Here is a 16,524-nt window from a genome sequence, read left to right on the forward strand (position 1 = left end):
TCCCTAAAACATCTGAGAATAAGCAGCAGTCATGATACATTTTGTCCTTAAGTACTCCAATACGTATTTCATATATCCCATATATAACTATATTGCAACTATCAAAATCAGGAAATTATCATTTATCCAAATTATTATCTAAATTAGAGTAATCATTTAAATTTCACAAACTGCTTCATTATACAAGCTAACAACAGATGTAAGCTCAACTGTTCCAGAAGCTTTACAAACTCCAAATAAGATAAATATGACTACAAAGCAAGCCATGCCTAAATCTATCAGAGAAAAACTGATAACAGCCTGAAATGTAGAGAAAATCTTAAAACCATACAGGGGTGGGGGGAGCTCACCTTTAAAGAAGCAACAGTACAGTTAGATTGACAGCTCTGCATTGTCCGGGAAGTGATAAAAGCAATAATTTATAATAAATAAATCAATAATGTATTATTGCCTGTTTAGAAGAACTCTAGGGTCAAAATCCTAATTCAAGAAAATGCTGCGTTACAAAATGGAAATATTGGGTATAAAAAAGTTCCTTTGAGTTTTCTCAGAAAGAAGGACAGAGAATGAAGAAAGCAGAAATGAAAAGAGGTTTTTAAGATGGGTGATAGCATATTTTTATGCTGATGGGAATGATCTGTAAAAAGAGAAACTGCATATGTAGGGAAAAAGGGAATAACCAAAGGTGCTAAATGTATGACTGACATGTACACGAATGAACCAACCAGCCCAAACTATTGGGAAAACAAAGACTGCTCTCTTCCATTCTAATACTCTGTGCTATGAAGTTAACCCAAACCTTCCTCTCCAGAACTTAACTTTTTTGTTTGGTTGGTTTTGGCCACACCTGCGGCATGCAGAAATTCTCCAGCCAGGTATCAAACCTGCACCACAGCAGCAACCCCAAGACACAGCAGTGACAACGCCAGATCCTTAACCCTATGAGCCACCAGGCACCTCCAGGAACTTAACTTTTTACATCTTTAAAATAAATACCTGCACTCACACTCCTTCATCACTCTGACCTTACCCTGAATATCCACAGGGCATCTATTTACATGGCTCATAAGCTTTCACTGAAACTCATTCGTCAGTGACCACTGTTTCAGCTCCATCCTATGCAAAATACATGAATCAACTCTTTTCTTTTTTTTTCCCTTTTCTAAAGTTTTATTGAAGTATAGTTGATTTACAACGTTGTGTTAATTTCTGCTGTACAACAAAGTGATTCAGTTATACATATATACACATCTATTATTTTTCAGATTCTTTTCCCATCTAGGTTAATCAAAGAATGTTGAGTAGAGTTCCCTGTGCTATATAGCAGGTCTCTGTTGATCATCCATTACATATACAATAGTGTGCATATACCAATCCCGCACTCCCATTTCATCTTTCCCCACAACCTTTCCCCTTTGGTAACCATAACTTTGTTTTCAAAGTCTGTGAGCCTGTTTCTGTCTTGTAAATAAGTTCATTTATATCATTTTTTTAGATACCACATATAAGTGACATCATATGATGTGTTTTTCTCTTACTCCACTGAGTATAAAAATTTCTAGGTCCAGGAGTTCCCGTCGTGGCACAGTGGTTAACGAATCCGACTAGGAACCATGAGGTTGCGGGTTCGGTCCTTGCCCTTGCTCAGTGGGTTAAGGATCCGGCGTTGCCGTGAGCTGTGGTGTAGGTTGCAGACGCGGCTCGGATCTCGCATTGCTGTGGCTCTGGCATAGGCCGGTGGCTTCAGCTCCGATTCAACCCCTAGCCTGGGAATCTCCATATGCCGCGGGAGCGGCCCAAGAAATAGCAACAACAACAACAACAAAAAAAGACAAAAAAAAAATTTCTAGGTCCATCCATGTTGCTGCAAATGGCATTATTTCACTCTTTTTATGGCTGAGTAATATTCCATTGTATATATGTATCACATCTTCTTTATCCATTCCTCTCAATGGACATTTAAGTTACTTCCTGTCTTGGCTATTGAAAAGAGCGCTACAATGAACACTAGGGTGCATTTATCTTTTTGAAGTATGGTTTTCTCTGAATTGCTGGATCATATGGTAGTTACATTTTTAGTGTTTTTTTTGTTTTGTTTTGTTTTGTTTTTGAGGAAACTCCATACTGTTCTCCATAGTGGTTACAGCAAGGTACAGTCCCACAAAGTGTAGGGGGATCCATTTTCTCTGAATCATCTCTTTTCTATCCCCATACTTTCCAATCAGTGTACCATCATAAAATCTCCTTTTGCTTAAACACATCACCCAGTGATTATTAGCTCTATATAATTTAGGTTGGCATCTATCATTTAGGTTATATAAGCACTGTTTTTTTGTTTTGTTTTGTTTGCTTTTTAGGGCCGCACCCACAGCACATGGAGGGTCCCAGGCTAGCGGTCTAATCTAAGCTACAGCTGCCAGCCTACTCCAGAGCCACAGCAATGCCAAATCTGAGCCAAGTCTGTGACCTACACCACAGCTCATGGCAACACCAGATCCTTAACCCACTGAGCGAGGCCAGCAATCAAACCCTCAACCTCATGGTTCCTAGTCGGATTCATTTCTGCTGTGCCACGATAGGAACTCCACATAAGCATTATTTTAACCAAGAAGCATCACTATTCCTTTCAGGCCAGATGAATACATTTAAATAGGTGGCCTATTTTTCATTCTTTTTCAGGTAACTGTCTTAAGCAATCATAAAAAAAATCATGTAGGTAAATATACATAAATATATATCAGATTGTGAAATTCACTATTCTATGTAACTCAAGAGTCTTCATAAAGTAATGAGTTTCTTGGAACAAAAATGATCATAAGCAGCAACGCTAGACCAGAAAATGTGAGATCTAATATTCTCTTCATCTATAAACATTTCAGTTCTACCATAAATTTTGCAATTAGTTCTTTTATACTTAGTACACATACATACACAAAGAAAAAGCCACCAGCTCAAGACTTTGTTTTCGTTCTTAATTCTAATACTTCATGAGGAATAACATTACACTTGTATTACTACAACACAGGTACTGAAAACCATTTTTCAATTTAAAGTACATCTGATTTCTGCAATATATGCTGAATGGACTCTTCTCAGTAAAAACTGATACATTCTAATCATTTTTAATAATCCTATCCTTATAAAAATGTCAATAATACAATTTTAAATATTTTAATTCAAACATTAGGGTTTGAAATGCAATGAACGCAATATTTCAAGACACTGCAATATTTCAAACAGTATTTTCACCTAGATTCTTTTCTTCTGGGAGACTTAAACAAAATAAATGTATCTTCATCCCAAGTCACAGTGCGCCACCTAGTGCCATATGGAGATCTTACAGGGGTTTGTTCAAATACCAAATTTTCCAGTAAAAAGCATAAACATTATTCTTAAATTAAAGTTTTTATGTTTGACTGTTACAATATATAATCTAAGAAAGAAAGTGTTTGGAATGTTTACCAAAAGGTCCATATATTTCTAAGACTTTCTCCAGACTGGGAAAAGAAATTTTTAACTTATCTGTATCCTAGGTTAAAAATATATATATAAATAATTTCTACTTTCAGCAACTTTGGTCATAAACCTGAAAAGGTTTCAAGCATTGTTTATTAAATTTTTATGTTTGTACCTCCATAAAAGTTTCTACTTCACACAAATTCTTCAAAATCCACCCATAATAATGCTTGCCCATAAAATCAAACTCCCTTTTTTCAGTTTTTCAGCTCTCCAAATAATTTAGCAAAGAATTTTTCTCTTAAATTACCACTACTCAAGCTCCTCATATTTTAAGTACTATGAAGACGATATTATCAGCAAATGAACACCAGAAGCACATCAAATTCTAACAATGGTAGTAGCACTTACATCTATTTCACAAATTATGAAACTTAGCTAAGATACTGAGAAACTGCTATAATTTGCTGTATGTCATAGAATGATGAGTTGGAATTCGGTCCAGTAATCTATGATAACTTTGTCCATTCTTAATGATCTTTCACAGCTTTCCAGAGGTAAATAAATCCTTATATGAACTGAGGCTGTCTAGACTACTACAAGGGTGAAAATTAAACTTCTATTCTTATATGAGCTACTCTGCTTTGGGATCTCTGTTAGAGCAGATATATCAAATCTTATCAATTCTATATCCTCAATATATCTTGAAACTATAAATCCACTAATAACACCCTAACCTGAGATATTATCATGTCACCACCAACTATTAAACAGACACTGAGACAAAGACTACTATACATTCACCGAAACCACTAGCTTCTTTTCCTGTAACAAAGCTAGACAACACTTTCCAAACTCTCTTGCAGATAGATGGCCATGTGGCTAAATTCTGTACACTATAATAGAGGCAAGATTGAGGTAGGCCATTTCCAGGCCCAGCTTATTTAAAAAAAAAAATCTCCTGCATCATTTATACTCTTTTCTCCCATTTACTAACCAGATGCAGAGGATCCAGCATACAACTCTCAAGAGAAAGAGAGTCAAAAGATAGAAATAGACTTGGTCCCTGAATTACAAGGTGGAAGACTGAACAAGAAATAAATTTCGAATCTGTTGATTTCCCTTCTGTGTGTGTGTGTGTGTGTGTGTCTTTTTGCCTTTACTAGGGCCGCTCCCGTGGCATATGGAGGTTCCCAGGCTAGGGGTCTAATCGGAGCTGTAGCCACCGGCCTACGCCAGAGCCACAGCAATGCAGGACCCGAGCCGCGTCTGCGACCCACACCACAGCTCACAGCAACACCAGATCCTTAACCCACTGAGCAAGGCCAGGGATTGAACCCACAACTTCATGGTTCCTAGTTGGATTCATTAACCACTGAGCCACAATGGGAACTCCTGATTTCCCTTCTGAGTATGAAGAACTAAGTAATTCAGACCAACTCTTTAGTGGAGAAAAATTAGAAAAGGTAAACAGGAGTTCCCGTCGTGGCGCTGTGGTTAACAAATCCGACTAGGAACCATGAGGTTGCGGGTTCGGTCCCTGCCCTTGCTCAGTGGGTTAACGACCCGGCGTTGCCATGAGCTGTGGTGTGGGTCGCAGACACGGCTCGGATCCCGCGTGGCTGTGGCTCTGGCGTAGGCGGGAGGCTACAGCTCCGATTTGACCCCTAGCCTGGGAACCTCCATATGCCGCGGGAGCGGCCCAAAGAAATAGCAAAAAGACAAAAAAAAAAGAAAGAAAAGAAAGAAAAGGTAAACAAATTATTTTTTAACATCTGTTTAAAAGCACCAGGAAAAAAAAGTGGAGGAAGAATTACAAGGCCAAGATCAAGGAACTTAAAGAGGTGAATGAGTCCAGCAATCAGGGCTGCTTTTTTCCCACAGGGACCTCTCAATTCCAAAGACACAGCCAAGACAGAGAAGCTGAGAAGTCTCACAGACTCACAGAAAGTATGGAGACAAAATCTGTCCAGGAGTTCCAGTCATGGCTAAGTACTAAAAATCCCAATTAGTATCCATGAGGACACGGGTTTGATCCCTGTCCTTGCTCAGTGGATTAAGGACCCAGTGCTGCCGTGAGCTGTGGGGTAGATCACAGACACAGCTCGGATCTGGCATTGCTGTGGATGTGGTATAGGCCAGCAGCTGCACCTCTGATTTAACCCCTAGCCTGGGAACTTCCATATGCCATAGATACAGCCCTAAAAAGCAAAAAAAAAAAAAAAAAAAAAGGTCTGGAAAAAAAAAAAAAACTGTCCAGAGCCACCCCAGGCTTGAGGTTAAAACCCGGAAGTGTTTCATCCCAGGAGTAAAAGTGAACCAGAAAGAGATCAGCCCTCACAAAAGAAATGGAACCAGTCTTGATTCATCTCAATCCCTGACAGGATTAAACTACAATTGCCAATGTTCCTAGCCATCTGCCAAAATCAGAGGTAAATCTTCTACTAGACACAATTATCTTAGCATCAAATCATCTATTAAATTATTCACATACAATGTCTGCATCCAATCATAATTTACTAGCCATGCTATTAAAAAATTCAAGTAACTGAAAATAAAGAAAAGTAACAGAAAATAGATATATACTCACACACATCCAAATAACAGAGTCATCAAAGATCCTAAGGTAACTCTAATTATGGGCCCAAAAAACAAAAAGATAGGATTGCAAGTTTCTGCAGAGAAGTAGAAACCTTTTTAAAACAATCAAATGGAAATTATAAAACTAAAAACTTTTTTAAAACTGAAATGGAGAACTCAAAAGATGGATTTAACAAGAAATTAGTAGGTTAAGTCAAACTAAAATATCTAGAATGAAAAGAGAAATTAAAAAACAGAAAAGAGCACAAGAGATAGGAAATAAAATGAAGTCAAACACAGGAGTAGAAACTGAAGACTAAGGAGAAGATAAAAATGCGATTAGAGCATATGCAAGCTAAGAATTTTCTAAAACTAACTCCTCCCCCCCCAAAAAAATCATGCCACCAAATTGAGAGACACTGTGAATTACAAAAAGAACAAAATTTTTAAACAATAAGATAAAATAAAAAGACAAATACAGGAGTTCCCTTCGTGGATCAGCAGTTAACAAACCCAACTAGCATCCATGAGGATGAGGGTTCAATCCCTCGCCTTTCTCAGTGGGTCGAGGATCCAGAGTTGCTGTGAGCTGTGGTATAGGTCACACATGGCCTGGATCCTGTGTTGCTGTGGCTATGGTGTAGGCCAGCAGCTACAGCTCGGATTCAACTCCTAGCCTGGGAAATTCCATATGCTGTGGGTACAGCCCTGAAAAGAAAAAAAAAAAAAAAAAAAAAAAGACAAATACATTATGGTAAAAACTACTGACAACCAAAAAAAAAAAAAATACAAATAGCCATAAATATCTTCAAATTAATAACAATAAAACTGACAGTGAATGGCAATATAAGAGGAGGAGATTAAGAAATCCAAACTATTATGTTTAAAATAAGCTATGAGGATATATTGTACCGCACAAGGAACATAGCCAATATTTTATAATAACCATAAATGGAATATATTTAAAAATTGTGAATCACTATACTACTGTACACCTGTAACTTACATAATATTGTACATCAACTATACTTCAAACTTAGTTTGTGGCTCAGTGGGTTAAGGATCTGACTCGTACCCACGAGGATGTGGGTTCAATCTCTGGCCTCGCTCAGTGGGTTAAGGATTCAGCATTGCTGCAAGCTGCAGCACAGGTCACATCTGTGGCTGTGATGTAGGCCATGAGCTCCAGCTCCAGTTCGACCCCTAGCTTAGGAACTTCCATATGCTGCAGGAAAGGTCCTAAAAAGAAAAAAAAGGGGAAAAAAAAACTAATAAAAAATAAAGACAGGAGTTCCCTCATTGTGCTCAGGTCACTGCTGTGGCACAGGTTCGACCCCTGGGCTGGGAACTTCCACATGCCATTGGCATGACCAAAAAAAACCCAAAAAGACAACCAATACAAATACTGATAATATAATGGGGTCCAGGGGGAGGATGGGATAGGGCTGAGGATTAATGATTAATTACCTAAAGAGGACAGCTGTGGGAGGGGAGGGAGGAACTGGGGGTTTGGGACTGGCAGATACACAATGAGGTATATGGAAAAACTGGCCAATGGGGACCTGCTGTATAGCACAGAGAACTCTACCCCATATTTTGTGATAATCTATGTGGGTAAAGAATCTAAAAGAGAATGAATGTATGTACATGTATAATTGAATCACTTTGTTATGCAGCAGAAATTATCACAACATTGTAAATCAACCATACTTCAATAAAGACTATAAAAAATGAAAAAAACAAAAAGGGAGGTTCCATTGTGGCACAGCGGAAACGAATCCAACTAGTATCCATGAGGATGAAGGTTCAGTCCCTGGCTTCACCCAGTAGGTTGGGGATCCAGCATTGCCCCATACCCTGTGGTGCAGGTCACAGACATGGCTTGGATCTGGCATTGCTGTGAATGTGGTATAGGCCGGAAGCTGCAGCTCCAATTCGACCCCTAGCCTGGGAACTTCCATATGCCACAGGTGCAGTCCTAAAAACGTAAAAATAAATAAATAAATACTAAATTAAAAATGAAAAAAAAGATTAGGAACCATGAGGTTGTGGGTTCGATCCCTGGCCTTGCTCAGTGGGTTAAGGATCTGGCGTTGCCATGAGCTGCGGTGAAGGTCTCCAACGCAGCTTGGATCCTGTGTTGCTGTGGCTCTGGCATAGGCCAGTGGCTACAGCTCTGATGAGACCCCTAGTCTGGGAACCTCCATATGCCACAGGAGCAGCCCTAGAAAGTGCAAAAAGACAAAAAAAAAGTAAAGAAAAGAAAAAAGATTAATCACCAGTCCAAAAAGATGCTAGCTTTACTTGCTACAATTTACATTTTTATAAGAGAAACAGATTCATCAATTTCTTGATTACTTAAAAGCTATAAAATAACATTTTTCAGTTAATTTTTGAAAATTTAAAAATAAAAGGAAAAACAAAAAAGGTATTAAAAATGGATATTATAAAGGGGAAATAACATATTACTGAAATTAGAAGCTCAATAAAATGGATTTAACCACAAAATTAAATATAGCAGAATAAAGGATTAATGAACTGAAAAATAGGACAGTAGAAAACATCTGTGTGAAAGCACAGAGAAGAATATAAAAACTCAGAAAATAAACAGGACACAGTGAAAAAGTACAGTATGTATAAGTGGAGTCCCTGAAGAAGAGAACAAAGTGAATGAAACAGAAAAAAAAATTTTTTTTCAAAGAAAAAGCACTTTGGAGTTCCCTTCATGGTTCAGCGGAAATGAATCCAACTAGGAACCATGAGGTTGCAGGTTTGATCCCTGGCCTCGCTCAGTGGGTTAAGGATCTGGCGTTGCCATGAACTGTGGTGTAGGTTGCAGATGCAGCCCGGATCTGGCACTGCTGTGGCTCCTGGGGTAGGCAGGCAGCTACAGCTCCGATTAGACCCCTAGCCAGGGACCCTCCATATGCTGCGGGTGGGGCCCTAAAAGGACAAAAAGACAAAAAAGAAAAAAGAAAAGAGAAGAGAAGAGAAGAAAAGAAAAAGCTCTTCAAAACTGACAAAAAAAAAAAAAAGCCCAAGTTTTCCAAAAGCTCTATAAACCACCAAGTAGGATAAATACAAGAATATCATACCTAACACATCAAAGAAAAACCAGTGAAAATGTTAACAGAGAAAATCTTAGAGCATACAGAGGGGATAAAAATTCATTATCTTTAAAGGGATAATGCCAAAACTTCCAGCTGATTTTCCATCAGAAACAATAAAAAATATAAAATACCAGAATATCTTTAAAGTTTTGGAAGAAAATTGCTAAAAATCTAGAGTATTTATCCAGCAATAATATCCTTCAAAAATTAAGGTAAAATAAAAATATTTTCAGACAAACTCTATGAGAATCGGAAACTAAATTAACTTCACTAAAAGAAATACTAAAGGAAATTCTCCAGGAAGAAAGAAAACAATCCCAGATGGAAGCATATCAACAAAGAAATAAGTGAAAAACACCACAAAGGGTGAAAATATTGGTAAAAGTAGGAACACACTGTCTACAAAAATATTATCTTTAAATTATCCTATGAAATTTAAAATATATGAAAAACAAAGTGTATTAATAGTATTACAAAAGGTAGAAGAGAAACAGAATTCAAGTGTGGTAAGACCTCTGTATTGTCTAAGAAATGATAAAAGTAATAATTTATAATAGACTCTAATAATTCAATGAGGAATGTTATAATCTCTAGGGTACTCACCAAAAGAAAAATAATACATAAGAAGCCAAGAGAAAGATAGGAAAAAAATGGAGTTCCCACTGTGGCACATTAGATTTAAGAACCTGACCACAGCAGCTTGTGTCACTATGAAGATGCAGGTTCGATCCCTGGCCCAGCACAGTGGGTCAAAGGATCCAGTGTTGCCGCAGCTGCAGCTTCAGTCACAGCTGTGGCTCCGATTCAATCCCTGACCCAGGAACATCAATGTGGCACAGGTGCCGCCATTAAAAAATGAAAAAAGAAAAAAATGGAATAAAATATTTGAATAATGCAAAATAAGTAAAAAAGCAGGGAGGAAAAGATAAAAGAGAAATTCGGCCACAGAAAACAAATATCAACAGATAGATTTAAACCTAAATATATAAATAATAACATTATTTATAATAACAATAACAAGGATAAAAGCAATCAGAAGAAAATATTGTCAAATTGGATTAAATATCTAATTACATATTATTTAAAAGAGCTATACCTTAAAAATAAAAGGATGGAAAAAAGGGACGACCATGCAAACATTAACCAAATGAACGGCAGCTACACCAGTATCAAGGCAGATTTTAAGGTAAAAATTACTGCTATAAATAGTGATACTTCATAATGATAAAATGTTCATCAATCAGGAAAATATAACACTTCTAAATGTGCATCTAATAACTAAAAGCAAAAACTGAAATCGGACAAAACCACTATCACTATAGAAGATTTTAACACACCACTTCAAGAAGCCAGAAAAAAAAATTAAGTGACAGCATAGAAGACTTGAACAACATAACTGACAAGCTTGACATATCTGACATATCCAAAACCCAGAACTCCATGATGGCAGAATATACATTCTTTGCATGTTTATGAAATTTTCCACACTGTCAATATCATTAGGTCATATAGCAGGACTCACTAAATTCCAAAGTATAGAAAGTATAAAGAGAGATAACCAGAAGAAATCTCATATGGTTGAAATTAAGGAATACATTTCTAAATAACTTACAGATCAAAGAAGTCACAAAGGAAATTGTAAAATATCTTTAAATGAATCATAATAAAAAGATAACACATCTATACTTGTAGAGCAGCTAAATAAAGCTATGCTTAAAGAGAAATGTATACCCTTAAATGACATAATACAAAGGAAAGAGGCTGAAAATCAATCATCTAAGTCTCTGTTTCAAGAAGTTAGGGAAAGAGTAGCATATTCAACCCAAAGAAAGAAAGAAGAAAAAAAAATAAACAGCAAAAATAAAATACAAAACAAACACATGATAGTGAAAAATTAATAAAACAAAAAATGGTTATTTGAAAATATCAATGAAATGTATATACTGCTTAGCAAGACTGATCAAAAAGTAATCAGTGATAATGGCAAAAATAACCAGTATCAAGAATAAAAAAGGAATATCAATACAGAGTGTAAAACCTCTAGAAATCAAAAAGATAAATGGATGTCATAACACATCAGTGAACTTGCAAATTTTGATGAAATACACAAATTCCTTTAAAAACACAATTTACCAAATCTTGGTATAAAAGGAAACAGAAAAATCTGACTATTTATTAAAGAAATTTTTAAATTCTAAATATTAAAGAAATATTTACTAAAGAAATTCCACAAAAGAAAATCCAGGCTCAGATGGTTTCACTGGTGAATTCTCCTAATCACTGAAGAAAAAAATTACACTAAATTCTTTCAGAGAATAAAAAAGAAGGAATATATCCCAATTCACAGAGTTCCATGTAACCCTGGATATCAGAACCTGAAAGGACAAGAAAAGTAAATTATCAATTTGAACTCTTTCTAGAGTAACAGTGAAAATTACATACACATACTCACAAAAGCTGAATCGAGGTAAAATATCACAATCAAGTTGATTTTAATTCAGGAATGCAAGAGTGGATTAACATTTTCAAATCAATAATGTAATTCACCATATTAACAAAGTAAGGTAGAAAAGTTTTATGTTCACTTCAACAGAAGAAAAAGGCATGTGATAAAATTCAACACTCATCCACAATAAAAATGCTTCACAAACTACAGCAAAAATCCTATTTAATGATATAATCTTAAAAGAGACAAGGATGCCTACCATTACCATCTCCATTCAACACTACTGAAGTTCCCAGCCGTTGCAATAAGGTGTGAAGAAGAAGAAGAGAGAAAGCATAAGATGAAACTAGAGCAGCTTGTTATATTAGAAAGTACAGAAGTGCTCAAAGAATATCAAACGACACAAGAGCTGGTTTGAAGGAGCTTCTACTGGCTAAATCTGGGACAATTTCAGCATCAAAATAAATGGTAGTAATAGATTATAACATTAAATAAAATTTTAAAATCCAAGGAACTTGATAGACAGGTAGGTTAGACAACTGGGGAGAATGCAAATACTTATCACCTACTTAAATAATTATTATCATCAATGGATGCTCAAACTAGTGGGTGACAGTTTACTGAGTTGCAGGGTATTTACATAGCTTCAAAGTATCTCTTAACAAATCAAGTATTAATTTCAAAAGAGAAAACAAACTTTAAATAGAAACCCCTGACAATATATTAACCAAGTGATCAGAGTTAACATGACCAACTGTAGGACAAATTGACATCATATGCTTCCTAATGTGGTACACTGAGAAGGTTACATCATCATTCACACGATATTTGGCCAAAAATACAAAATATGACTCTAATCACATGTAAACATCACCTCAATGGAATGAATTCTTCAAAATAACTGTCCTGTACTCTTCAAAAATGACAAAGTCAAAAAAGACAAAGAAAATCTGAGTAATTTATTCCAGATTAAAGGAAACCAAAGAGACTTGATAACTAAATGGATCAAGGGAAAAAGCAGCTGGAAGAGACATTAGCAAGATAATGACAAACCTTAAATACTTACTGTAGATTATAAAATAGTATTATATGAATGCTAAATTTTCAGATTTTGATAATTGAATTGTGGTGATGTAAGAGAATGTCCTTGTTCTTAGGAAATACACACTGAATATTTAGGGATAAAGGAGTATGCTAGCTTTATGCACCCATGTCCACAGCAGCATTTTCACAGTAGTTAAAATATGGGGGGATAATGTGAGAGCAACCCTGTCCAGACACAAGTGGATGGTTAAGCAAAACATAGTATATACATACAATGGAATATTATTCAGTCTTAAAAAGGAAATTCTGACATATGCTACAACCTTCAGGACTTTAGTTAAGTGAAATAAACCAGTCACTCAAACACAAATGCTGCATGATTCCATTTATATGAGGTACCCAGCATAGTCAAAATCAGAGACCAAAAGTAAAATGGGGGCGTCCAGAGGCCAGGGGAGGAAAGAAATAGGGAGTTATTGTTTAACAGGTGTAGACTTGCAGTTTTGCAAGGTGAAAAGAGTTTTGGAAATGTATGGCAGTTACGGTTGCACAACCATATAAATGTACTTACTACCACTGAAACATACACTTAAAAATGGTTGAGACAGTAAATTTTCTGTATTTCACAATTTCAAAAAATGGAAGAGATTATCCACAAAGGGAAGAAAAGGAAGAAGAGAAATTAAAGTCAAACTTCTCTGAATGAATGCCATTTAAGTGTTTCAATTTTGAACCATGTAAATGCTGTGTACAATATCAAAATGAAGTAAAATCAAAAAAAAAAAAAGAAGTGTCAAAAATCACAAAGAGGCTGAAGACAGTGGAATAATTTTTTTCAACATACTGAGAGAAATATTTGTCAATCTACACTTCTATACTGAACAAGCCCATCTTCCAAAATTTGGGCAGGAAAAAAAAGCTATCTTCAGACCAAAAAAAACAGAATTTAGGACCAAAAGTCCTCACTATGGAGAATTCTTAGGATATAAAAGGCAGGAGGAAAATGATTCCAAATGACAGACTAAAAAATTTAAAACTCCGAACTTTTTATGTCTTTAAGATATAAAAGAAGGAGTTCTCTTGTGGCATAGTGGGTTAAGGATTCAGCACAGTCACCACAGCAGCTTTGGATTGCTGCTGTGGTGCAGGTTCTATCCCTGGCCTGGGAACTTTCACATGCTGTGGGCATGGACAGAAAAAAAAGAAAAGAAAAGGAAAAAAAGTTTTAAAAGAAACTGGAGTATATAATGGGACAGGATGAGATAAAAAAGAAGAACATAAGTAGATATAGTTCTGCCTGTACACCCAAAAGAGGCAGCTCCTGCCCTGAGAAGATTACATCTATCAAAGATAAGATATATCAAAATTTAGAAGCTTACATCTATCAAAATATCAAAACATCAAAAAAATCAAAACCAAATTAGTAATTGAGTGTAATTAAGAGAGAGGGATTCATAAACTGAACTGAGACCTCCTCATCCCAAGAACAGACAATGAAGAATAGAAGGAAAGAGGCAAAGCACAGTAAAAACATCTAATTTTATTTAAGAATGGCCACCCCAAATCTCCCAAAGGAAGTGTTTGGACAGCCTGGATTCCCCCATAAACTGCATTCCCTCCTTCTCTTCTTGGGTTTGAGCGAGAGAGTTTAAGAAGGTATTTAGAACTGCCTGTAAATCTTGAGTTAGAAAAGTAGAACATGGGGAAGGGGAATGCACTTGCCCAAAAGCTCTCCGGGGAGTTTCACATAAGTCCCCACCTAAGAGTCACAGGCCACTCTGGCCCAGCTTCCGTCCTGCCAACACCAGAAAGAGTATGGCTCCTTTAAGAGTTGGCTGGGTCCTCCGTAGGAAAGTAGGTCAAGCTGCTGGCATAAACTGATTTATGACTTTTCAAGATTAAGACATAAAAGAAGCTGATTTCCATTTTATTTTTGCCTTAGGTTGCACAAATGTTAGGAGCAAGTCTATGGTTCTCAGGTTGAAAAGTACATTCACAGATAGTTCCTTTACTGCTGTGCTTTGTAACGTATGTGTTCCATTGAGTATCTTGGCAGTAACAAATATTACATAAAAAAAGATAAATAAATGAAAAATGGAAGGAAGGAAAAACGGAAGGAAGAGAAGAGAGGGAGTGAGGAAGAAGACTAAAAAAACTAAGGTAGCTTGATCACTTACCATCATTTTTTAATTTCCTTCTATGCCAAGAAGCTCATTTATCACATAAACCCATGGGGTGTGACTCCTATAATAAAAATATACAGTACAAACTATTAGTCATAACATTGTCAGAAAATCAGATTTATTCACATAAAGATAAAAATATCATCCCCACAAATTTCTCATTATATTAAACAATAACAAAAACATCACTCTTTTATATTGTTTGAATATACTATAGCATGTTTTAAATATTCTACGCTGAATAATACCTCAATGCTCTCAAAAAAAATTAAATGGAAGAGAAAGAGTATTAATTACATAAACAGTCCATGATATCCCAATCCAGAGACTTTAAACTTTTTTTTACTACAAGCTATAATTACACACACACATTTTACATCATGACACACACATTTAACTGAAACAAAGTTTGTTTTGTTTTGTTTTTGTCTTTTTAGGGCCGCACCCATGGCATATGGAGGTTCCCAGGCTAGGGGTCTAATCAGAGCTGTAGCTGCCAGCCTACACCACAGTCACAGCAATGCCACATCTGAGCCGCATCTGCAACCTACACCACAGCTCATGGCCATGCCGGATCCTTAACCCACTGAGCGAGGCCAGGGATCTAGCCCGCAACCTCATGGTTCCTAGGTTGGATTCGTTCCCACTGCACCACGACAGGAACTCGAAAACAAAGTTTTATGAAGTGATATTTAACCCTATTGTTAAGAGATGCACTCAGATATTTCCTACTCTACTTTTTAAGTGCTGTTTTCACCAAATTGATTTATAACTCACTACTAAATCCCAACTCAGCATACAAAACACTGTGTAACTTCTCCTTAGGAATTTTCAAAAACTGAGATTTTAGGAGTTCCCATAATGGCTCAGCAGAAATGAATCTGACTAGTATCCAAGAGGACGCAGGTTCGATTCCTGGCTTCACTCAGTGGGTTAAGAATCTGGTGTTGCCATGAGCTGTAGTGTAGGTCACAGGCACAGCTTGGATCTGGCACTGCTGTGGCTGTGGCATAGGCTAGTGGCTATTGCTCCGACTGGACCCCTAGTCTGGGAACCTCTATATGCCACAGGTGCAGACCTTAAAAAAAAAAAAAAAAAAAAAAAAAAACCCTGAGATTTTTATAAGAATATCTTAATTACAAATCACATAAGGCTCTACACAGAACTGACCCTATTTTTTAGGGAACCTATTTAATGTGGGTCAAACCTTTATTCAAAGAAACCCAAAGTAGGGAAACTAGATAAAACCCAAAGGGAGAAAGAAATTGCTAGAAAAAATGGCCTAACCCTATAAGAACAACTAATGAACAAAGAAAAGCAAGCACCAATTGAGATAAGAGCCTAGGTCATTTATCTTCTTCAAATCAATCTGCTTCGTCTTTTTTTATTATTATTTATTTATTTTTTGTCTTTTGTCTTTTTAGGGCCACACCACAACACACAGAGGTTCCCTATGCCACAACCACAGCAATTCGGGATCCAAGCTGCATCTGCAACCTAAACCACAGCTCACAGCAATGTCGGATCCTTAACCCACTGAGCAAGGCCAGGGATCGAACCCACAACCTCATGGTTGCTAGTCAGGTTCGTTAGCCAACTGAGCCATGATGGGAACTCAGGGATCAGGGATCGAACCCACTTCCTTATGGATGCCAGTCGGGTTAGTTAACCACTAAGCCAAGATGGGAACTCCCTGAATCTGCTT

General features: G+C 36.6%; 1 protein-coding gene across 3 annotated transcripts in view; it reads right to left on the bottom strand.

Moving 5' to 3' along the window:
* Positions 1–16,524, bottom strand: part of SCAPER (S-phase cyclin A associated protein in the ER) — a 411,590-nt gene that overhangs the window by 376,983 nt on the left and 18,083 nt on the right. For 2 of the 3 annotated variants that reach the window (XM_047796974.1, XM_047796976.1), the window contains exon 2: positions 14,814–14,880. In XM_047796974.1, the coding sequence (XP_047652930.1) occupies positions 14,814–14,819 (6 nt within the window). In that variant the 5' untranslated portion in view covers positions 14,820–14,880. Of the gene's footprint in view, positions 1–14,813; positions 14,883–16,524 lie in introns of those variants that run through there. The other variant, XM_047796975.1, reaches the window with a different exon arrangement.

This window comes from Phacochoerus africanus, chromosome 9 (assembly GCF_016906955.1).
Source record: "Phacochoerus africanus isolate WHEZ1 chromosome 9, ROS_Pafr_v1, whole genome shotgun sequence".
Lineage (NCBI taxonomy): Eukaryota > Metazoa > Chordata > Mammalia > Artiodactyla > Suidae > Phacochoerus > Phacochoerus africanus.